This window comes from Gigantopelta aegis, chromosome 6, assembly GCF_016097555.1.
Source record: "Gigantopelta aegis isolate Gae_Host chromosome 6, Gae_host_genome, whole genome shotgun sequence".
In the NCBI taxonomy this organism is placed as follows: Eukaryota; Metazoa; Mollusca; class Gastropoda; order Neomphalida; family Peltospiridae; genus Gigantopelta; species Gigantopelta aegis.
The window spans coordinates 41882850-41908013 of NC_054704.1; the positions used below are offsets into that span (position 1 = coordinate 41882850).

The following is a 25164-nucleotide window of genomic DNA, read 5'->3' on the forward strand; positions in this document are numbered from 1 at the left end:
GACCAAATCTTGACAAATAAGATGTAACATTTGTCAACACACTGATAACAAATGGAGATACGCAATTGAAATCAGTAAGGGTTAGGGGAAAAGTTGGGAGTACGCTACTGGTATTATATAATTAGTCAACTTTACATGTAACTGTGTACATTGTGGTATGATATCTACAATGTTGATAGCTGGAGTACCGCTGAAGTAACAGACTGAATCAAATTCCACTGCTGACCAGCATAATCTCTACAAACAGTGTTTAAATATCCATTTTCTATCATATAGATACATACAATCATAATCTTCAGTCTTTTGATGGAATTGTGACTGCAGAATTAAGCCTGTTTTGACAAAATAAATATTGTTTAAACCAAAAGGGTGGGAAGCCCAGTGGTCTACAGATGGACATTGATGATTTGATGACTTGCATTGACCACGTGTAAAACCTTTACTAATGAGCTCAGTGCAATTCCTTCTCAAAGTTATTTAAGAATTCAACCTAAAAGGGTATTAGTAGTACCATGTTCTTTGACACTAAAGCACTAGCTGGAAATTGATGGAAGTCCGATGGGCATTGATCATCTGTTGACATGTAAAATGTTTACTTCTGTGATTTCTTCTCGCAGTAAGCATTCAGTCTAAAACTGGTACATGTCATATAATAGCAGGTTCTTTGATACTGAGGCACTAGGTGAAATGGGAAGAAAGCCCAGTGGATCTACAGATGGGCATTGATCATTTTAAGCACACACTTGATGCATTGTCAGTCTAGGATCAGTCCCTGTCGGTGGGCCCATTGGTTTATTTCTCATTCCAGCCAGTGCAACATGACTGGTATATCAAAGGCTGTGGTATATGCTATCCTGTCTGTGGGATGATGTATATAAAAGATCACTTTCTACTAATGGAAAAAATGTAGCTGGTTTCATCTCTAAGCCTACATGTTTATGTTAATAGTCTTATTCAACTTATTGTGCTAGCCCAACAACTATGCTATACGTCTCTGCGTCATAACCTCCACTGCAGAATTATCTCCCCTTGAATATTACAAAATGTTTGACATTCAATAGCCATTGATTAAAAACATCAATGTGCTCTAGTGGTGTCATTAAACAAAACAAAACTTTTAACTTTGATCTTTTGATGGCCTGTAAAAGCATTACCAATGAGCACAGTGCAATTTCTTCTCAAACTAAAAATTTGTTTTGTTTAACGACACCACTAGAGCACATTGATTTATTAATCAATCATCGGCTATTGGATGTCAAACATATGGTCATTTTGACACAGTCATAGAGAGGAAACCCACTACATTTTTCCATTAGTAGTAAGGTATCTTTTATATGCACCATCCTACAGACAGGGTAGCACATACCACAGCTTTTTTTTTTCTTTTTCTTTTTTTATCCCACTGCCCCCTTTCCTTTCTCTCCTTTGAATTCCATCTCATTTCTTCCAGATCTGGCAACTCCTATCTTTCAACTTCTTTCGCTGTCCACCTCCACATCCCAGTCCTTGTCTCTCCAACCGCGACAGGTGTTTGTCTCTTGTGGCTATCTGTGCCACACACCTGCCATTCCCCATCAGCTTTTAGCTGTGGGCTTAGTCTGACCACTTCGGGGAGTGTTCAGTAGTTACTTCTGGCATTGTTAAGAGGCACTTGTAACCACCTACTATGCACCCCTACTACCGGCGGTCGTTAGTTAGTGCCATGGGTCAGACCAGCTTTATTAGCAGCAGAGGACGAGGATGCCAGGTGGGTGCAGGGAAATACACAGAGACTGCACCCGTGGAGGAAGTTGAGACAGGTAAGCGATGGTGTGGACAGCTCAGAAGACAGAGTTGGAGGAAACTGACAGAAAGGGTCGAAACAGATCGAAATTGTGGGAGAAATAGGAAAGTTTTTTTTTTTATATTAAGATAATGAGAATGATAGGCAGAAGGTGATAGATGAGAAAGATGAATGAATGTGTGAGCCAGCTTTGACGGGATTTGAACCACTGTCGTCAGCTTGATTGTCCAGCAGCTTATCTACTAGACCACGGAGCTCACTCATACTACGGCTTTTGATATACCAGTTGTGGTGCACTGGCTGGAACTAGAAATAGCCCAAGGGGCCCACCGACGGGGGTTGATCCTAGACCGACTACACATCAGCCGAGTGCTTCACCCATCCCTTTTCCAACTAAGACTTTGGTATAAAAACCATGGAGTCCAGACTCCATGTCTAAGCCTTGAAGCCAGATTCTTAAAGTCTTTGAGTTACGCAAGAACGTGTATTTTGTCTTAGATTTATTTCATATCCTGTAAATATAAATATATATATCCAGTTAATGCTTATGAATGAGTGCTTGAATTAGACCAAATCTTTTGATTACTTTGGCAGAACAAATCATATCTTTTAAAACTGATTGATGCTACATCTATGTACATTTTTATAATACCGTACTCATTCCGGAAAATATGTTCCGGAAAAGATTATTACGCAAAATATATCTGTCGGAAAGTGTTTCCTCTAGATTTTTTTATTTTTATTACAGAACGTGTGTGTCTGTTGGAACATACTTTCATAACAAATGTGTCTGCCTAAAAGTAATATTTTACATACGTAAACACTCCCTAATTAATCATGCTGGGTTTATTCATTGACCCTACGGCAATATGAGTCTGTTCTATTCTGGAATCTGATGTAACACAGGAAACTACACACGTGGAATATAGTGTTCGGGAAATATCTATGTACTACCGTTTTTATGTTCGGTAAACACGTGCTATTGGATTCGGTCGGAAATACTGTACATACTTACTACTTTTTTTACATTTGGTAAACAAATTTTATTGGATTTATTTGGTTGGAAATATATGTACATACTACTGTTTTTACATTTGGTAAACACATTTTATTGGATTTATTTGGTTGGAAATATATGTACATACTACTGTTTTTACATTTGGTAAACACATTTTATTGGATTTATTTGGTTGGAAATATATGTACATACTACTGTTTTTACATTTGGTAAACACATTTTATTGGATTTATTTGGTTGGAAATATATGTACATACTACTGTTTTTACATTTGGTAAACACATTTTATTGGATTTATTTAGTTGGAAATACATGTATATACCAGTACTACTGTTTTTACATTTGGTAAACATTTTATCGGATTTATTTTGTTGAAAATATATAGGTATGTACATTTTAGTGGATTTATTTGGCAGAAAGAACTTCGAGATATGGTAAGTTAGTTTACAAAGACAAAAACAATTGTTTTACAGGAAGTAAAACTAAATTAGTTGTACCATTTTTTTTTTAATGGAAGGGAACAAACACTTGTTGGATTTTATCACTACTAGAATATGAGAAAATTGTAATCCACATTTTGAACATTATTGTGTGCTGAAAATAACACCAATTATTCAGTATGTTTAAAATAATAAAATCTAAATAAAAGCTTTGGTCACCTCGAAACAAGAAATTTTATGACTTGACCTACCATTATTTTGTTGTGGCTTTTTTAGTATATAATAAACAATTTGTACTGTTTATGTAAAAAAAAAAAAAAAAAAAAAAAATTTAAGAAAGGAAAATGAAATGATGTCTCAGAAAATCAAATTGAATTGGAATAAACGTTTTACAAGTCGGTCTGGCTATGTAAGTGTGTTTTGTTTAAGATGGGCATTATTGGAATTTATCATATATATATATGGACCCAAATGTTTTTGAATTGTTATATTAATAAATATATCAGTGAGAACTTTATGTATGTTAGATTCACACACTGCAAAACCATGCATGCATGGCGGTACAGCAAAATTGTAAGATGTCAGTCTATTAATACTTGGCTAATTTCTCTTTTGTGTGGACAGTTGTAGTATGTACATAATCTTAATAGTTTCCTAGTTCAAAATGCCACTACAGCTGTAATGTAAATATTTTGAGTTCATTGGAATGCTTTTATCTGTTGTATGGATTGTACAATTTTATCCTCAATCATTTATCCTAATGGCTGTTGCGTTTCAAAGTCTGAACTACATGCTCTCCTAATCCATTGTACAGACTGCGTCACTGGTTGGTGCAATGTACCGATTTGAATTTATTTTACATACCTTTGCAGCTGATATATTTAACAGATTTTCCTTAAAGGGACATTCCTGAGTTTGATGCATTGTAAAATGTTTCCGACTAATAAAATACTTCTACGATTAAACTTACATATTAAATATATTTTTTGGTTTAGAATATCAGTGTCTGTATATTCAATGTGTTTCTGGTCATCTTAATATTTGTAAGAAGCCCAAACTGTCTTGAAATAATTTCGTACATACGTAAAAATAATAGTTTAGGAAATAAAATAAAATTTAACCTAGTACAACTATTAGAACGATCAGAAACACGTTTAATATACAACCACTAATATTTTATGCAGAAAAATATATTTGATATGTACTTACAATCGTTAACAAGTCTCAGTTAGTCGATAACATCTTTAAAATTGCAACAAACTCAGGAATGTCCCTTTAACATATACAGTTAAAATAGGTTTGAAACTTCTTAGATAAAAAATATTGTATATCTACAGTAAATGATGAAAATTTAGAATCTCTTTATGGAGTAGTGACAAAGGTGTCTAAAATAATTACTTCAAAAACTAAACATTTTATCACACCATTTTCAAAGATATCACTAATTTGACTTTTTTCATATATAAAATTAAGAATCTTAAGTTAAATTATGATGACTCATCATTATCTTGCAATTAATTAAAAGGCATTTTATCAGTCAGTCGATTCAGTTGTCGTATATTAAAACTCCATGAAGTACTATATAGTCATGATGAAATCACCTGTATTTAATTTCAATAGATGTGCAAGGACTTTCCTTTATTAATCAATGTAAAATATTTATTTCAAGGCAGTAAATATTGATTGGACAAAGTTGGTGTTCTTTATTTTTCATAATAGCAAACTGTTAATCAAACCTTTCTATAAAGGACACCTAGTAAATGACCATCTTCAGTAAAGGGTTCTCAAAATATGTTCCTTCTGCATTTATTTGTATGTTTTAAAAATAATTGTTTCTGAAAGGCCTTCCAAATGCCATTAAAAAGTTATCACTAAGAACAAATGGTCTTTACGTTAGCCACGTTTTGTATGTTCTTCAGTGGCCTGTATAGACATCTTCATTGTATCGGTGAAAGCCAAACATATCACAGGTAACACAGCTGTTACGTATCATCTTGACTCCAAAAACAGCACATTTTGAACACATATTTCATGTCACCAGAATACCTCATTTGTATTTGTTAGTGTTGCTAGGCAACTGATCAGAATTAGTTACCTGAAGCAGTAATCAAAACATGACCTCGAAGAAGCTGCAGTGAGTTTTGTGATTTACTTTTTTTCCATGACTGATTTTGTTTAAAAACATCATTGACACAGGTATTCAGGAGAAGAAGACAAAGATAATGTAAGTAGATGTACACTGTAGCTTAGTGGGAAACCGCACTAACAGAAAACCAATGTTTTATGAAGTACCTATGTAGCCAAGACAAATGCACCAATATTCTTGTCTGTATTATTTATTATGTCTTTGTTCTCGGGATAATTCTGTACACACATTCTGCCTGCGGGAAACATGGAACAATGGCGGAGACAGCATTAGTTATTAATTAAACAGCATTATGTGTTCACTTTATAATGGTCATCTTATTTTTCTCTATACCTGAAGATCGGTTCTCGTAAGAATGAGACTGCGACCTTTCTTCCTGTAGCTGGGTATTGATTAATCAGTATATATGTAAGTCTGAGTACACTACAGTGAAACATGATCCAGCGTGCATACAGTCAGTGTATGCATCCAGGCAATATAGCCACCCATCCATCCATCCATCCATCCATCTATCCATCCATTCATTCACCCACCCATCAATCCATCCATCCATCGACCTACCCGTCCATCCATCCATCCATTCATTCAATCGTCCACCCATCCATCTGTTCATCCATTTGTCCGTCTGTCCGACCATCCATCCATCCATCCATCCATCCATCCATCCATCCCATCCCATCCCATCCCATCCCATCCCATCCCATCCCATCCCATCCCATCCCATTCATCCATCCATCCATCCATCCATCCATCCATCCATCTAACCTTCCTTTCCTGGAATCCATCTATCGAATCACCCAGTTACCCAGCCACTCATCCATCCAACATGTCTATTGGGTCTGCCCAAGTATTCTCCCACCATATCCGTTCAATTTGAAATATTGTAAAACTTCTTACTTTTGTGATGTGTTGATATTCATTTCCTTTCTTTCACTCTGCAGTATGCATATTAAAAAAATATCATAAATACATTTAACCTGCTTGCTTTATATTTTTTATTCCACGTTGGTCATTACATGGTCAGCATGAGTGGTTTTGTCTAGTAATAAATAAAGAATGCATGTTGGGTTTTTTATCCACCGTGTGATTATTTGTCGACATGTGATGCCACTTTAATGGTCAACATGTTCAAGGTTAGGCAATGACTGTCAGTGATGGCTGAATGCAGCATGTTGAATTATTGTTAGTTTTCAGTTTTTTTATTCGGTCTTAACAGCAGGATTAAGAAACCATGACATAGACACCCAGGGCTGCTCCTAGCTTGAAAATAACTAAAAGGCAGTAAAAAAAAATAATAAAAAAATAAAGCAAGGTCTTCTCCAGGTTGACAAAAAAGAGAGAGACTTTTACAATAAATATGTCATTTTTTATTGTATTTTCTGGAAAACAACTGCCCCTGTTGTTCCCCAACTCGGTACAATAATAGCACCATCCCACAAAGTACATATTCATAGTCTAGAATCCATGACATTAAATTGTCAAGATGTTAAGTTAGAGATTTATTCCAGACTTTAAAAGCTTTATAAGCACTAGGCATGATCAAAATATGTAAGCCAGCATCCTTGGTGATGTAGTGGTTATGCCATAGGTCTTAAAGCTGGTCGGTACTGGGTTCGCACCATAGGACTAGTTCCAACTCAGTAAAAAGTAAAGTTTGTTTTATTTAACGACGCCACTAGAGCACATTGATTTTTAATCTTATCATCGGCTATTGGACGTCAAACATATGGTCATTCTGACACTGTTTTTAGAGGAAACCCGCTGTCGCCACATAGGCTACTCTTTTTTACGACAGGCAGCAAGGGATCTTTTATTTGCGCTTCCCACAGGCAGGATAGCACAAACCATGGCCTTTGTTGAACCAGTTATGGATCACTGGTCGGTGAAGTGGTTTACACCTACCCATTGAGCCTTGCGGAGCACTCACTCAGGGTTTGGAGTCGGTATCTCGATTAAAAATCCCATGCCTCGACTGGGATCCGAACCCAGCACCTACCAGCCTGTAGACCGATGGCCTGCCACGACGCCACCGAGGCCGGTAGTTCCAACTCAGAGCAAATTAATTTTATTGGCTCAGTGGATAGGTGTAAGGCCTGTACACCACCACCTCTTGTACAAACAACTAACCACTAACCTGGTCTGGACAGACAGCCCAGATGGCTGAGGCATATGTCCAGGACAGCATGCTTGAACCGTAACTGGATAAAAAAGAAGAAGTTTGTTTTGTTTAACGACACCACTAGAGCACATTTATTTATTAATTGGATGTCAAACATATGGTCATTTTGACATGGTCATAGAGAGGAGACCTGCTACATTTTTCCATTAGTAGCAAGGGATCTTTTATATGCACCATCCCACAGACAGGATAACACATTAACTGAATAAAAGCATGAAAATAAACTGAAATGAATTGAGTGTTTAAGTCACACAAAAAAACGTCAGTGGCTTAGTAGTTAAGCAAATTTTATTGGCTCAGTGTGGAGGTGTAAGGCCAGTACACTGCCCAGATAGTTGAGGTACCTGTGCCCATAACAGTATGCTTGAACCGTAATTGGATATATAAGCATAAAAATTAACTGAAATGATGAGTCTTTAAGCCAACATCATTGGTTTCGGTGTTAAGCCATCAGTCTTACCTGCCATACTAAACAGTGCAATTATTATATACATGTATTTACAAATCATTTATTTTCCCTGGAGAAATGTTTTGTTTTCAGAAAGTCCTGAGATAATTAGAAATTTTTACCTTGCCTTGAACTTTTCCTGTTAGAATGTGGATTAATTTATCTGCAGACACAAAAGCTTGTCAGAAGTGTAAGGTCATTCATTTTTTCTGGTATAATTATGTAAAGTATATCAGAGATCTTTTAAGACATTTTTGAAATTCACAGCTTTCACCAGTTACAATCACTGGCATACTAAATAAGCCCCTATTTTGACAGGACTATAATGAGTGGTAAACTTAGAGACCTATCAATCGTGTCAATCAAATCGGCTCTTGTTAATTCCATCTCCAACTTTTGACCTTGGGGAAATTTGTGCGCTTTCAATCAGAGGTTTGCTGTGCTGTATTATTTATCTATAGGATTACTTATCGGTCACATCAGGAATGTTCGAATGCGTAATTTTGACAGAATTACGTAATGTTGCTTGTTAGCTTGTCGGTTCCCATCGGAGGTCAGAGGTCATTAATATCTAGTTCTGGTAATAGATTTTCGAGACTGATGTTTGTTTAATACGTATATCTCCGTTCATTTATCAATGTCTTGTCTATACCACACGTAATACACAAATCTTATCATTCATTCCATTAGATTATTTGGTTGTTGGAGATAGCAGACATAATAGTGCATGTATTGTTAGTAGTGTAAAATCAATAAGATTCCAAAAGAAAGAAAGAAAGAAATGTTTTATTTAACGACACACTCAACACATTTTATTTACTGTTATATGGCGTCAGACATATGGTTACGGACCACACAGATTTTGAGAGGAAACCCGCTGTCGCCACTACATGGGCTACTCTTTCCGATTAGCAGCAAGGGATCTTTTATTTGTGCTTCCCACAGGCAGGATAGCACAAACCATGGCCTTTGTTGAATCAGTTATGGATCACTGGTCGGTGCAAGTGGTTTACACCTACCCATTGAGCCTTGCGGAGCACTCACTCAGGGTTTGGAGTCTGTATCTGGGTTAAAAATCCCATGCCTCGACTGGGATCCGAACCCAGTACCTACCAGCCTGTAGACCGATGGCCTAACCACAATGCCACCGAGGCCGGTCAATAAGATTCCATACCATGTTGTAACATTAACTGTGATCATGGTATGTGCTATCTTGTCAGTGGGATGGTTGCATAAAAATGTTCCCTTGCTACTAATGGAAAAATGTGGCAGGTTTCCTGTCTAATAAGAGTGTATATCAAATCACCAAATGTTTGATATCCAATAGCTGATGATTAATAAATCAATGTGCTCTAGTGGTGTCATTAAACAAAAACACTTTTCATTGTATGTTCATACATGGATTGTATTTGAGTTCAGTTTTTTGGTGCATGTATAAGTGTTTGATAGCCCATGTTTATAGTTTGTTGAAGAGTGTCATTATATTGAATATAATTCACTTGTTTATTTGTTCATTTGTTAATTAACAATTAATAATTCACTAATATATTAATTAGTGTTGGGAATTGGATACAATCTGGTGATTAATCATCAGTCTACACCAATGGTGGAGTATTAATTGATTATAATATGCAGTTTTCTTGTGGGCACTTACTTCTGTCTATCCGTCATATTATACCACACTTCTGAGGTGTGTTTTTAAAATTAAAGTTATCCTTTAATAAATAAAGATTTAAGAGAAAAATAAAAATAAACTATTTTTTTCTAATTTTTAAAATAATGTTTATAATGTAATTCTTACAATGTTCCATTTCTTATGTATGGTTATAGCACTGACAATAATGTACTGTCAGTTGCAAGGTCACTAATTGTTTTCAGGAAGTTGTTAGTTATCATGGCATGTCTTATAGTGAAATCTTGTTAATCTGACGTAATGCTAGGCTGCTAATTGCCAACAGCTGATCAACAACCTCCAATCTAATGAGTAAAAATCAGAGGACAGGGATATGATCAATGGTAGTTGCCAGATACATGTATGTGATAATAGGGTAGCAATCATAGTGGATGCCAAATTGCAATAAGTAATAATGACAGAAGAACCACATACCTATTCTTAGTATTACATTGTGTATTTAACAGCAAGAGGTCTTTTAAAAGACACTTTATGCAGTTAATGGCAGACAAGATAGCACAGCCTTTAATATAACAGGTCATGAAGCACTGGTTGGATTGGGAAATCTCTGAGGGTCTGTCCACAGACAGAGACATTAACATTACATGAGCATTCTACCCATGAGCTTTTTAAAATTTAAAAGAAATACTGGATTTTATTCAACATTTTAAATGTACTTGCCTCTAATATTAAAATGATGGAAGTTTTAGCTGTAGTTAAAGAAAGTGCTGAAGTGTCACTCAAATATTCCTTTCCTTTCCTTTCATTCATTTATTCCTTCATTCATCCCATCCATCCATGAGTGCATGTCTGTCCATCCATCATTTGTCCATCTGTCCACCGATCCATCCCATTCCATCCATCCATCCATCCATCCAGTACTTATGGTCCACATTTAGCTCCATATGACAGTGAAGCATAAGCTGCATGTATTTGGCTGTACCTCATGGAATACCTAATGAGGCTGCTGACATCGATGCTGGCATTCTGACGATTGTCTGCAGTGTTGGGTCACATTGGTGATGTCCCTTCCACACGGAGTTCAAACATTTGGAGGAAGGGCAGTGGAAGCGGCATTGTGTTAGATTCATCAGTTGATGAGCCACCAGTTGTTTGTGTGTGAAAATTCTACACCAGCGAAGGCATCTGGTGTTACAGTGGGACACGTAGGTTGTACTTCCTAGTGTCACCAAGAATCAAAACACATGTAGTTGTTGGGTAGTTCAATGTTTGAAGCGTGTTTTTAGGTGATTGGGTAAAAAATGCTACAGTCATGTAGAAGTTTGATGGTCTGGTTATTTTTCATGTAATATATTTTATTTTTTTTAAAGACAAAATATTTTCTGTTAATTTGAAAATTTTATAATTGGACTTTTTAAATTGTTTTTCTTCTTGAAAAAAAGGCTATAAAAATCTTTCAAGTGATTGTGAAATTCTTAGAAAAAACATTTAATTAGCACGTTATTAGTCACTATATGGGTAAGCCATTGTAATTGAACCATCAGCTTCAAGCTGGGCATCATCTTGTATAATCTCCATCCCATATGGTGGGACGTAGCCCAGTGGTAAGTCACACGCCTGATGCACGAGTGATCTATGATCAATCCCCATTGGGCTATTTTTTGTTCTTTGTACTATCCTATCTGTGGGATGGTGCATATAAAAGATCCCTTGCCATTAATTGGAAAAAATAGCTAATACTTTTTCTCTTTCATTATCTGTATAGTCCTTAACCATATGTCTAACACCATTTAACTATGATGTTAACTAAAATAGTTCTTCTTTCCTTCCTTCCTTCCTTCCTTAAATCCTTCTTTCTTTCTTTATCACTTAAACCACTAGCAACTAACCATTAACCCTTAGCCAGACTGCCCAGACAGCTAAGGTGTCTGTCCAGGGCAGTATACTTGAACTTTAATGGATGAGAACATCGAAATAAATTGAACTCAAACATATGAAAATTATTTCTCAATAAAAATGTTCTATTAATATATGCCTTGTATCTTTAAAAAAGACATTACTAAATGACTGTCTGGACAAAATTCTAGAAAACAATAATATTTAAGTGTGTATATTGTTTAACAGTAGATTTTGTGCCATAACTACCATATATCTGATACTTAATAACAGCTGGTTAAACAGTGTCCTGGGGCATCATTGAACACACATACCTTTCCTTTCACATGCATAGAAGTCAGAATGACATGCCACACGTGCAAGTGTAATCCATAAAACTGCATAGCAAGTCATGCATTGGGCTGAATGCACCGTCATTTTATTTACACAATGCTCCCAAATAGCAAATCAATTTCATAGTTAAGCTGTATGTAGAGTGAGACCTGCTCTAACAGCCACCTCTAGATACCAATCACCTTTAACTGGAGGCCACATTTAGGGCTGAATTTACGAAGCCTGATTTTTCTTAAACACAGGTGTTTAAACATTGTAAATATATATATATGTAATTACATGTGTATAAGACAAACACAGGCTTAATATAATATGCATTGACCAACTGCTTCAAGCAGCTATTTTATAAAAAAACTTTTTTTTTTTAGTGACACAAACTAGAGCATATGGATTAATTAATCATCGGCTGTTGGATGTCAAACATTTGGTAATTCAGACACGTAGTCATCAGAGGGGCCGGGACGTAACCCAGTGGTAAAGCGCTCCCTCGATGCGCGGTCGGTCTGCATGGGATCAATCCCTGTCGGTAAGCCCATTGGGCTATTTCTCGTTACAGCCAGTGCACCACGACTGGTATATCAAAGGCCATGGTATGTACTACTCTGTCTATGAGATGGTGCATATAAAGATCCCTGGCTGCTAATCGAAAAGAGTAGCCCATGAAGTGGCAACAGCGGGTTTCCTCTCTCAATATCTGTGTGGTCCTTAACCATACGTTTGACGCCATATAACCATAAATAAATAAAATGTGTTGAGTGCGTCGTTAAATAAAACATTTCCTTTCCTTTCCTTTCATCAGAGGAAACTTGCTACATTTTCCCTAATGCATCAAGGAATCTTTTATATGCACTTTCCCACGGAGTTTAACATGAGCTTCACTGTGCCTGTAACATCAGCAGACCAATATGGGAATCTGTATTGCCACTGGTGGCCAATAATAAGCTAATACATTCTTGCATCGTGACTAAAGACTTTCTGCAGTTATATTGGGATGTTGTTGCTTAATAGTTTTGTTTGCAAAATATTATTTTTGTATTAAAAGATTATATAAATCCTTCATCAAATCTTTAAAAAATATTTTCAATCAAAATATGTTATCTACAGGTATGCATTTTTCTTATATAATGTGTAGTCTGTTTAACCCTTTGAACCCTATGCTGACTTGATCATGACCCTATAGTTGTGGCAACAATATTTTAAAATGAGTATAACCATATTTTCTCTGTGCAGTGTTTAACACTTGATATAACTCACTGATACATTAAAATACTAAGGCTATGGTAGGTGCTGTCTGTGGCTTTGTCAGAGTTTGTACCTTTATTTTGAACCTTAATTGATGAAGGCTGTTAAACCAGAATCAACCTACCTGTTGTGAATTGACTTTCTTACTGGGAAAATCAGAGATGTTATATTAAATGTGAGGGATGGGACGTAGCCCTGTGGTAAAGCACCCACTTGATATGCAGTCAGTCTGGGATCGGTCCACGGTGGGCCCATTGGACTTTATTGTTGCAGCCAATGCACCATATAACAAAGGCTGTGGTATGTACTATCTTGTCTGTGGGATGGTGCATATAAAAGATCCCTTGCTAGTAATGAAACAATGTAGCAGGTTTTATCTTTAAGACTATACATCAAAATTACTAAATGTTTATCATCCAATAGCAAATGATTAATAAATCAATGTGCTCTAGTGGTGTTGTTAAACAACAAAAAAAAACTTTTGAACTTTAATATTTATAACTCATCACTGGTCTGGTATGACATGACATTGTAGCTACATAACTGAAAGTTGCTAACATTTCATGATTTACATTATTTGCCATTTGGAATTTTATTTATTCTCTTAAGAGTTTTTCAAACTAATTTAAATTCCTGACAGGTGTCTGTAAACAGCAGTAATCTTGGTTCAAAGGTTTCACCTTGGTGCCTGTCCACGGGCGTTCCTCTGATGTAAGGATCTGGTCGAGGTGTCGAGCTGGCGTTAAGCAGGCCCCACTGCGGGCACCGTGACCCATGCACCTCTCCGACTGGTGCACAGTTGTTCTTTGCTGCACAAAGCAAACACTGTTATGTGTCTGTCTAACGTTTGTCAACTATCCTCAAACACGTAGCATGGATTGGCTTTTTTTTATAGGTTTTTTTGTTGTTGTTTTTATGTTACTTTCACCATTTTAAGGTTATTTGGCAACCCAAAGATGAGCTTTATTGTCAAATATTTATAAAGATTTTTGTTTATTTATCTGAGAATTTATGATTTTACGTTTTTGTTTTTGTTCATATTTATATGTTGTTAGTAAGGGTGGATTAGTGTAGAAGGGTTGTTATGATAATTAGGATTCTGGGCCTCCTGAATTAAGTCTTTTTGTTTTCTATTTGTTGTACTTTAATATGCTTTTTATTTTTGATGCTAAAATTATTGTAATAGTTTAGAAATATTACTAATAAATTATTGTGAATGTACAGGTATGATGGATATTATGGAGAATCTGTACATTTTTGGATCCACCAATATTTGCTTGAAATTTGTATACAAACATTATATATATGGAGTCTTCAGATCCGACTGTTGCATTGAAATTGTAATATCATTCCTTTATACATTTTAATGTTTTAGTAAAATTAAAAAGCTAAAGGTTACAGAGAATCTTAAAGGTCCACTGTCATAAAAACTTTCAGGATTTTATACACATCTTCATTGTGATAATTTAAATAGATGATCATTCAAGTGTGAAATTTATAAATTCATATAAGATTTTTTTTTTCTTTTTACTCTTGGGGAAAAAATAAAGTCCTCAATTTATTTAATTAATTTCTATGCACATCTTCAGTCTGGTACTAAATGTATGATCACTCAAAAAATGGAACTATCCAGACATTTTAAAAATAAATTAACTACAGCATGCACACACCCAAACATAATAAATGCATGCAGATATTGTATGGCATGTGTTTGTACATGTGTATTTATATTATATAAATGTATGCATGCACTGGCATCCAATGTTCACAAATCACACAGTTAGCCTTTTAAAATGGTACATGAACTGTTTGTATATACGCTTCATCTTTACTTTATTTGTTGGGTAATGGCCGCTGTATCCCTTTGGGGTGGAGTGGCAGCTTAGGTTACCGAATATTTGCTCAAACGAGTGATGCCTTTTGTTAATACCCGAATAAAGCACAGAGCTACGGTCTTTGATTATATTCAGTGATGAGTAATGCTTGAACAAGATGTGCAGATGTAAGGGGTTTCTTTTGTACAGTTCTACCATGTTGACACATTCTACCTTTTCGTGGTACCTGACCCATCGCGGCTGAACCTGACACGAGTTGTGTAGTAAATTGCATGTGTTTGCAGACATGAACAGAACCAGGACTGAAAGAAAATCATCTTGAATAAACAGGCTAGAAGGAGATGAATTGGAAATGGGATTGTCATGTTGGGTAGACCTGGGACATCCTACACTATCTGTTATAGAATTGTAACAGATCCATATCACTTTAAAAGATAATGGACTGAATTTGTGCTTTTCGGTCGGTGGGTTTAGGTCTATAGGGTGAATTTCAGGTGGCTGCTCTTCTTTTGAAAATTTGTTTTTGTTTAATGACACAACTAGAGCACATTGATTTATTTAACCATCTGCCACTGAATGTCAGATATTTGATAATTCTGACACATAGCCTTCAGAGAAAACCTGTTACATTATTCCATTAGTAGCAAGGAATCTATTATATGTATGTTCCCACAGGCTGGGAGGAAGGAAGGAAGGAAGGAAATGTTTTATTTAACGATGCACTCAACATATTTTATTTACAGTTATTATGCATTGGACATACGGTTAAGGACCACACAGATATTGAGAGAGGAAACCCGCTGTCAACATTTTATGGGCTACTCTTTTCGATTAGCAGCAAGGGATCTTTTATATGCAGCATCCCACAAACAGGATAGTACATACCACAACATTTGTTACACCAGTTGTGGAGCACTGGCTGGAATGAGAAATAGCCCAATGGGTCCACCGACGTGGAAGGCACATACCATGGCCATTAATGTATACCTGTGTGGAACACAGGTTCAACCCCTACAAGTACCCTCGGCAATTGGTAATTCCATGGAAATTGCTGCGGCACTTTTGTTTGCTATAGACTATATTCATTTAGTTTTTTCTAAATTGCAGGGGTTGAGGTTGGGATGGGGGGAAAATATGAGAGAAATGGATCCATTGAGGGGGTTCAGACCTAAGACCCAAGCTTCTCAGACACATGCAAATATAGCTGCATGCATGTAGTTTTAAAATGTGCTGAGGTGTCATCATATAAATATTTCTCTCCTTTCTTTTGTTTGTTCTTGCTGTTCTACATTCCTTACAGCAAGGGGTGGGACGTAGCCCAGTGGTAAAGCGTTCGCTTGATGCGCAGTTGGTCTAGCATCGATCCCTGTCAGTGGACCCATTGGGCTATTTTTCGTTCCAGCTAGTGCTCCACAACTGGTGTAACATGCTGTGGTATGTACTATCCTGTCTGTGGGATGGTGCATATAAAAGATCCCTTGCTGCTAATTAAAAAGAGTAGCCCATGAAGTGGTGACAGTGGGTTTCCTCTCTCTTTATTTTTTTTACATGTTTATTTTGTGAACTATTTTCAGCTTCCGTTGATTTTAAAAACAAAAACTAAAAATAGTTTTGTTATACAATCCCCATTGCTGTAGCTACACAACTATAAAGCAGAGCCAACATTATATACCTCTAGGGAGAGTTTAGTTATTTTTGGGTGCAGTTATTTTTCAGACATGTTTTTTGCAATGACAGACATTACCTGAGGGCTTTAAATATGTAATTTATGTTACCTTTTAAGCATCAAAACATGTCTTACCTTAGTTTTTGTTTTGCCAGAGTCCACATCGAAAACTCATATTTAAAAACACTAAAATTTATTATTTGTATGCAGTTTATATATGCACCATGTTTATTTGCAGTGTAAAAAAAAACCTATCCTGCCAGAGGAATGGGAAGATGACATTGACTTGGGGAGTGGGGGGGGGGGGGGGGGGGAATATAGCCCAGTGGTTAAGTGCTCACTTGATATGTAGTTGGCCTGGGATCGATCCCCGTCTGTGGGCCCATTGGGCTATTTCTCGCTCCAGCCAGCGCACCATGACTGGTACATCAAAGGCTGTGGTATGTTCTATCCTGTCTGTGGATGATGCTTATAAAAGATCCCATGCTACTATTGGAAACATTAAGACTATATGTCAAAATTACCAAATGTTTGACTTCCATTAGCCGATGTTTCATAAAACAGTGTGCTCTAGTGGTGTTGTTCAACAAAACAAACTTTATTTATTGACTTGTTGGGGGGGGGGGGGGGGGGGCACTAATATTTATCTGTTTTTCAAAATTGGAGAGCAAAGTATTATCTTCAGATTTGGGGCCTATGGGGCCCCTTCCCCCACTTCCATTTGCCTATACCGGCCTCGGTGGCGTCGTGGCAGGCCATCTGTCTACAGGCTGGTAGGTACTGGGTTCGGATCCCAGTCGAGGCATGGGATTTTTAATCCAGATACCGACTCCAAACCCTGAGTGAGTGCTCCGCAAGGCTCAATGGGTAGGTCTAAACCACTTGCACCGACCAGTGATCCATAACTGGTTCAACAAAGGCCATGGTTTGTGCTATCCTGCCTATGGGAAGCGCAAATAAAAGATCCCTTGCTGCCAATCGGAAGAGTAGCCCATGTAGTGGCGACAGCGGGTTTCCTCTCAAAATCTGTGTGGTCCTTAACCATATGTCTGACACCATATAACCGTAAATAAAATGTGTTGAGTGCGTCGTTAAATAAAACACTTCTTTCTTTCTTTTACCAGATCAAGTGTCCCAATTACGACATGCATCCAATAGCTGCTGATAATGTGCTGATAGTGTGCTGAGGTGTAGTTAGACAAGCATTCCTGTTTTAACTGTATTCTAGTACCTGACATTCATAATAGAAGTTCCAGACAGAATATATTTATTCTTCACTTTGTAATTATTAGTAATCTGAAATATGCCCTAACAAGCACATTTCGATTTTGATCATGATGAATTCATTGTAAGGCTTTAATTAAGCTACTTGAAACAGCATGCATGTTCTGTGCTAGTTAATACATTGATTTATGTAACAAATTTATTTGCATGCTTGCATACAAATACTGCATTGAATATGTCAGGATCAATTTGTTGCAACACTTGGGCAGTAAGGTATATTTTTATATTTCTTTTGATCTCATGATGTTCAATTGTTTTATCAGTTTGTGTACTTGCATTTGTTTTCCAGTTACCTTGGTTCATTTGTGTGCATCTGAGCTGTGCATACATGTATATTGAGTTAAGGCATTGATTTATTACCTGAAGTGTAACTTTAAAAAGTGTTCTTTATGCTGAAGTCATCACAGATACATGGTTTATAAAAAGCCATGGTTGACATAGGTTGTTAGCCTATTTGAATATTTTTAGAATGACATTTGTTTTAAATCTTCAGTTGTGTTAATATCTGAAAGTAATCCCTATTTTTTTGTTCACAGAAGAATAAATATCCCATTAACTTTAATGACATTTAACCAAGGATCTCATGATTATAATTTCCCCCTTAGTATTTAATTAAACCTTTCATACCTTTTTCATACTATTATTATATCAAGCCATGTATGATCAAACCTCACTACCCATTCCTATTATTATAATTCCAAGCCGTCTATAAAACTGCCATAATAACTACCCGACTCCTATTTTGTCATTTATGCTCTATATGCCCAGCAACCTTCTTTGTCTAGCTATACTTTCTAATTTCAAGCCCTGAACTGTGTTACTTAACTAGCTGTCTTCCAGTGTTGTTACTTCAAGCTGAGTTCGAACCTGACTTTCTACCCCCACTCCTATTTTGTAATTTATACCCTACATGACCCAACTTTCTTAGTCTACCAATACTTGTTAGTTTAAAGCCCCAGACTGTGTTACTTAACTAGCTGTCTCTCAGTGTTGTTATTTCAGAATCAGCACGAGCTTGACTTACTACCCCACTTGTATTTTGTAATTTAAGCCCTATATGACCCAACTTTCTTAAGTCTACCCATACTTTTAATTTCAAGCCGTGGTTGGTATTACATAACTGACTCCCAGTGTTGTTATTTCAAGCCCAGAGTGAACATCACTTTCTACCCCACATCTATTTTATAATTTATGACCCAACTTTCTTAAGTCTACCCATACTTTTTAATTTCAAGCCCTGATCCGTGTTATTTAATTAGCTGTGTCCCAGTGTTATTTCAAACCCAGCACACTACACAGTGAGCCTGCCTTACTACCCCACTCCTGGTATGTGGCCCTGCACAGTGAGTTGTGGTCACCTACATGTCTGACCAACTGTGAAATGACCCCAGCAGGTGTTGCTTTTTATTGACCAATCACTGAGGTGTGACACAGGTCTGTTTGGTCTTGTGGACTAGGCACAAAGTGAGACTAGCTCTCAAGTTGCAGTGTGTTGGGCAAACCTCGCTGAATTCTGTTGGGTCCTTCGTCCCATATCACTGGACATGCGAAGGTATATATGTGTGTATATATATATATATATATATATATGTATATATATTACACCAGGGAATACTGTATGTATTCAATGCATTTGTGTCATGAGGGGATTTACATTTTATTAAGGATTACATGTGTACATAAGCTGCAGTTTTCATTGTCTGTCTTAAGTGGAAAGTTGCTTTCTTTTCTCAGTTTATGTTATCAGATATTTGCTTTACAGCTTACCTGACAAATCATATCTCATGTATAAATATACGTCAATGTCACCGCTGCAGCATGTCTGTGTTTTTGTTTGTTTTAAGGTAAGTAAACTGAAATCCAAAATTACTGAATCACAGAATCATAGCCATATTTTGTTTTTAAAAGTGAAAATTTGTATTAATGAATTGATAAACAAATGTTTATTGGTTACACTTCTTTATTATTAATATGGCAAGCAAAGCCTGTTATAGAAGATACATTTACATTTACATGTATAGGCAGGCAGAACAAAAATACTTTTGAATATATTTTCATTTTATTTAAATTCATCAATTAAAATCCTGATTGGCTGAATAGAGCAACATGTATCCAAGTAATACTAATAATAATGAGGTGATATAAACTTTAATATTGTGGCGTTAAACATGTCATGGGTTATTAATTATATACAACACTCATCACAAGTACCTTGATGTGGTATCCAGTATTTGTAATATAACTATGTTTATGAACAGCCTGCAATATAATACCTGTCAAGGATTACTGATGTTTGTGGTGGATATATATGCTCTGGTGGTTATAACTCAGGGTTCAATATTGGGATATTTTGTTTAAGTTTGTTTTCTTTAATGGCACCACTAGAGCACATTTTTTAATTAATCATCGGCTATTGGATGCCAAACATTTGGTAATTATGACTTGTAGTCATCAGAGGAAACCCACTACATTTTTCCATTAGTAGCAAGGGATCTTTTATATGCACCATCTCACAGGCAGGATAGCACATACAACAGCCTTTGATATTTCAGTCATGTGCACTGGCTAGAATGAGAAATAGCCCAAGAGGCCCACTAAAGGGAATCGATCCTAGTGCGACCATACATCAAGCAAGCGATTTACCACTGGTCTATATCATGCACCTTCTTAAACTAAAGTATAGCTCACTAAGTACTATGTCATTTCAGTTAGTACTACATATGGGGTGGAGGGAGGTGAACTTCTTGCATAGACACTCTTTTACAAGTGTTAAGGATAATTTAATTCATAAATTGACAAATAAATAATTTATTGTAAACTTGAATCCTAGCTTATATGTGTTAACAGTATTATTGCAGAGTATCTGGCCTTGCCTTTCAGATGCATCATTACATGGTTGACCCCACTTCTATTGGAGACTTTATTGTGTACCATAGAAAATATGCTAGTCCTGTTCTGCGGGGGTCTGGATCTGATCACCAGCCCTTTATTAGCCATTGTTGCATGGTGTATTACACCTTACAGGATCCCACTGGGTTCTCTATTGGTATTATAGGGCCCAGTTTGTAAAGGTTCCAGTGTGAAGTATTTGGAGTCTTTGTATGAGTGTAAAGTATTTAATGCATGTCTTTATTAGAGTTAATACCAATAGTGGATGTTAATTGATTTCATTGATTGAAATTGCAAAGTATATATATACTGCACAGCACTTTTATGTTGATGCCATGATGGTAGCAGTAAACTCATTCTTCATTGTATGTGGTACTGGAATTCAAAACTACCAATCCCACAACTATACATATAGACCAAATCAAATCCTATCTACAGAAGACAATGGCAACATATGACAATATATCATATGTGGCTAAAGCTGTTACATGCAACCTTAGAGGACATTTCGAACAGTAACCCAGTGATATGCTACTTCATGAACTACAAACATTGAAACAATGCACATATCTATCAAATGTTATGCTCATGCAATAGCTACTGGTATATCCATCAATGTTGTGTTCAGAAGGTTAAGTGCTTGTGAACAATTTGTCTAGTACCACCATCTTTTGTCGCATAACATAAGGCAAAAAACTAAACTAAAACACTCCAGTTTAGCAAGCAACCTCAATTTCTCACCCTCCTCAACTGCGTGGCCATGAGTCTAATGCTCCTTCATTCTTGGAACATATCATTAATACAAGTGTACCCACTGGAGCTGACAAAGTGATATGAACCCAACATGCAGTGTGGTTTAAATTAACACACAGTAAGTGCACAGTGGCCAGGGCCCATGTGTATGACCATCTGATAGAGCTCTTATTTGGAAGGAGTTCTGCCTGTTAACCCCATTATATTGATACATGTATAAAGAGTGAACTTCATCCTAACCCTAAAACTAACCCTAACCCTAACAATAGTGGGGTAATGGTCAAATAGTTTACCCATTATTTCGCAGATAAAACTGAAATGTTTATATAGGAGCTATCCAGGTTTAAATTTATCCACACCTCATGCATATGGGCCCTTATAATAGTGTGGACAGTATGTTTGAACCTTAATTGAATAAAATCACAGGGACAAATTTATTTGATCCTATAGATGACAATGGCAACATATGAGATATATGTAGCTAAAGCTGTTACAGTCAACCTTAGGGGCATTTCGAATGTCACACGGCTAAGACTTGTATTAGAGAGTCTGAAGTCAGTTTGTGTCTGGCACAAACAGGTAACTGATGAGGTAGCCAGCATTGGCTGGACAATACCCTGCTGACAGCCAAGAATATTGTATTCCATCGGCATGTTGATCACAATGCTTTGGTGCTTAATGTTTGTCCCATTTTCAATAGTAGACAAACAGGGCTAGCTGTGAAGTGACCCATCAGCTGAACATCAAGTGTATACCTAACCCCCTGTTAAGAGTCTGGGGGTCCACTCAATAAGTGGGTGATAGGCAGGCAATAAAAAAGACAGGAATTTTAAGCTGTTTTGTTACAATTTGTAGTATGTGGAATAGAGGTCTTGGTTCTTTGATTTAGCCCTTATGTAGAAGTAAGTATAGTAGAGTATCTGAAAGTCGAATGTACACATGGACTGGTTGTTAAGAATGGTGTATATTAGAGGTACTTTATTTGTGTCAGTGTTTTTCAACTGGCTTGAGCATTATGTGAAAAAGTTCTTTGTTACCCTAGGAGGAAGTTTTAAGTGTTTCCTGTATTATGGATCCATTGGTCTCAGTGAGGGGTATTCATACATGTGTTTGAACCTGCAATATAATAACAACCTGTCTATAAATGGCACTTGGGATCAATTCTTTTTATACACAAATGCATATATTTCACCTCCAATGGAATGCCACTTGCTTAAGTGCCTTTTCTAGACAGTGATGAATTTCTCTATGTACATTTCTACCCATGTCTCAGTGCTCATCTGATGTGCGATGACTAGTTGTAGGATCGATTGCTTCTAGTGGATTAACCAGCTGGATTTCTGTTTGTCTTGCTACCAGCGCTCCATGACTATAGAACATACATGTAACGTTTGTTGTGTTTAACGACACCCCTAGAGCACTTTGAATTATTAATCACTGGCTATTCTATATCCAGCATTTTATCATTGTGACACGTAGTCGGAGGAAACCTGCTATATTTTTCATTAGCAATAAGGATCTTTGATATATGCACTCTCCTACAGAGGACAGCACCTATAATGGGATTTGACAATTTCTAGCATTTGATTCTAGATTAAAATGTCAGAAGCACAGATTGCTTCTCATTCCACAAAATGAATTTAAAGTCAGGTATTTTTTTAAGCCAATAATCTCCAAATAAAGTTTAAATGTTTTTATTATGAAATATATTGTCAATTTTAAAGCTCAATATTGTTTAGTTTTTATGCACTTGAGATCCTTGATTGCTTTTCAGAAGGAGTTGAGAAAGACAGTTAATTAAAGAAATGTGAGCAATATTAGTTTATCAAGAAGAAATGTGTAAAAGTTGTAAATATATTTGTTTATAACATTTATAGATACTAATCATTAATAAATAAAATATCTTTCAGGAACTGTGTTGCCATTTTCCAGACTGACCTTTTGTGAATTTCCTTAACATCTTTGTATGTGTGACTCATATTTCACGTTGTTTTTTTTCAGGGGTAACTTGGAATCAGGCCTGAGACCATCATATCCACTGAAGGCAGTGAACCCTGCTGACAAGACAGCACATCCCACGAAGATTCAAGATGACAGTGTTGTGTATCGGCAGTCGAAAAGTAGTCAAGAGCAAGGCAGCAGAATGAAACCTGTTCAACGCAGAGGCGAGAGCTTCAAGTACGTACCTGGCTAGCTTTTGTTTTATTTCAACTTATTTCCATGCTTATATCCAATTAAGGTTCAAGCACATTGTCCTGGGCACTCACCTCATTCATCTGGGCTGTCTGTCCACGACAGTGGGTTAGTTGTTGGTTGTTAGTAGTTAGTGAGAGAGAAGAGGGTGTAGTGGTCTTACACCCACCCACTGAGTCATTAAAACTTTCTCTGGGTAGAAGCCAGTACCGGGCTACGAACCCAGTACCTGCCAGCTTTAAATCCGATGGCTTAACCATGACACAAGTGAGACCGAGAGCATTTATTATCTCCCCTCACATGTTTTTCTAATATCCATACAGTTCACAGGAAACTGCTGCGAATATATTTGTGCATTACTTTGACATCACTGATGTAAAAAAAAAAATCCTTAACAAATAACAGTTAGTTCAAAGACCTCTTGCCATGCCCTAGCCTATGTTTAAATCTCCAATCTCTTGTTTCTTTAGAAAACCCAGACCCCTCACACTGGAGCCCTTCCCATTTACAAACCCATAGATCCACCCTGATTACTCTGCAGAACATTCCTGTAGATGGGCTGGTGACAATATCAATTGGTGTGTTTGCTAGTGTCAAAGTCTTTTTCTGATCACGGAGATCTCCTTTTCTTTTTAGCAAAGGGAGGCAGGATTTAGCTCAGTCAGTTGAGTGCTCACCTGAGATGCTTGTGTCGCAGGATCAACCCACCTCAGTGGATCTGTTCAACTGATTGAGTTGTTTTCACTTCCAACCAGTGCACCCATCGTATGTGCTTTGCTGTCTGTGGGAAAGTGCATGCATGTTGTATATAGATAAAAGATCCCTTGCTGTTAATGGAAAAATGTAGTGGGTTTTCTCTGATGACTATGAGTCAGAATTACCAAATATTTGACATCCAATAGCCAATGATTAATTAATCAATGTGCTCTAGTGGTGTCATTACAAAAAAAAAACTTTATTATTTTTTAGCAACGGTATTACACTGGGTTAAATTTGTTTCAGAATTACAGTAGTCTCAAAACATTTCATACTTTTTCTTCAGGCAAATAGCTCATTAGCCTTTATAATTTCCTGTGATTGTATTTTATCAATAAGGGGGTTTAGCACAGTGGTGAACAATGTCATAAGATTTTGGTTTACATTACATAATAAAAATAATGCCTCATTTTTCACTGACTCAGTCTTTTAAATAAGTTTGTGATACATTACACTTTCAATTCTGCATGTTTTGAAAATATATGGTAGAATATTGTTATGATATGTATTCTGCCATTTGGTGTCAGTGACAGAATGTTAAAACTAATCTTTGATTGGAAATTTTAAAATTATTATTCTCTACACATAAAGTAAATAGTACCCAGAAAACATTTCTATGAACTTACATGAGTGGTCAGAATTGTATATAATAATAATAAACACCCCCAAA

General features: G+C 36.5%; 1 protein-coding gene across 2 annotated transcripts in view; it reads left to right on the forward strand.

Moving 5' to 3' along the window:
- The window catches only part of LOC121374019, a 244135-nt gene that overhangs the window by 102727 nt on the left and 116244 nt on the right, over positions 1-25164 (forward strand). For both annotated transcript variants that reach the window (XM_041500893.1, XM_041500894.1), the window contains one exon: positions 23547-23723. In XM_041500893.1, coding sequence (XP_041356827.1) covers positions 23547-23723 — 177 coding nt within the window. The remainder of the gene's footprint in view (positions 1-23546; positions 23724-25164) is intronic.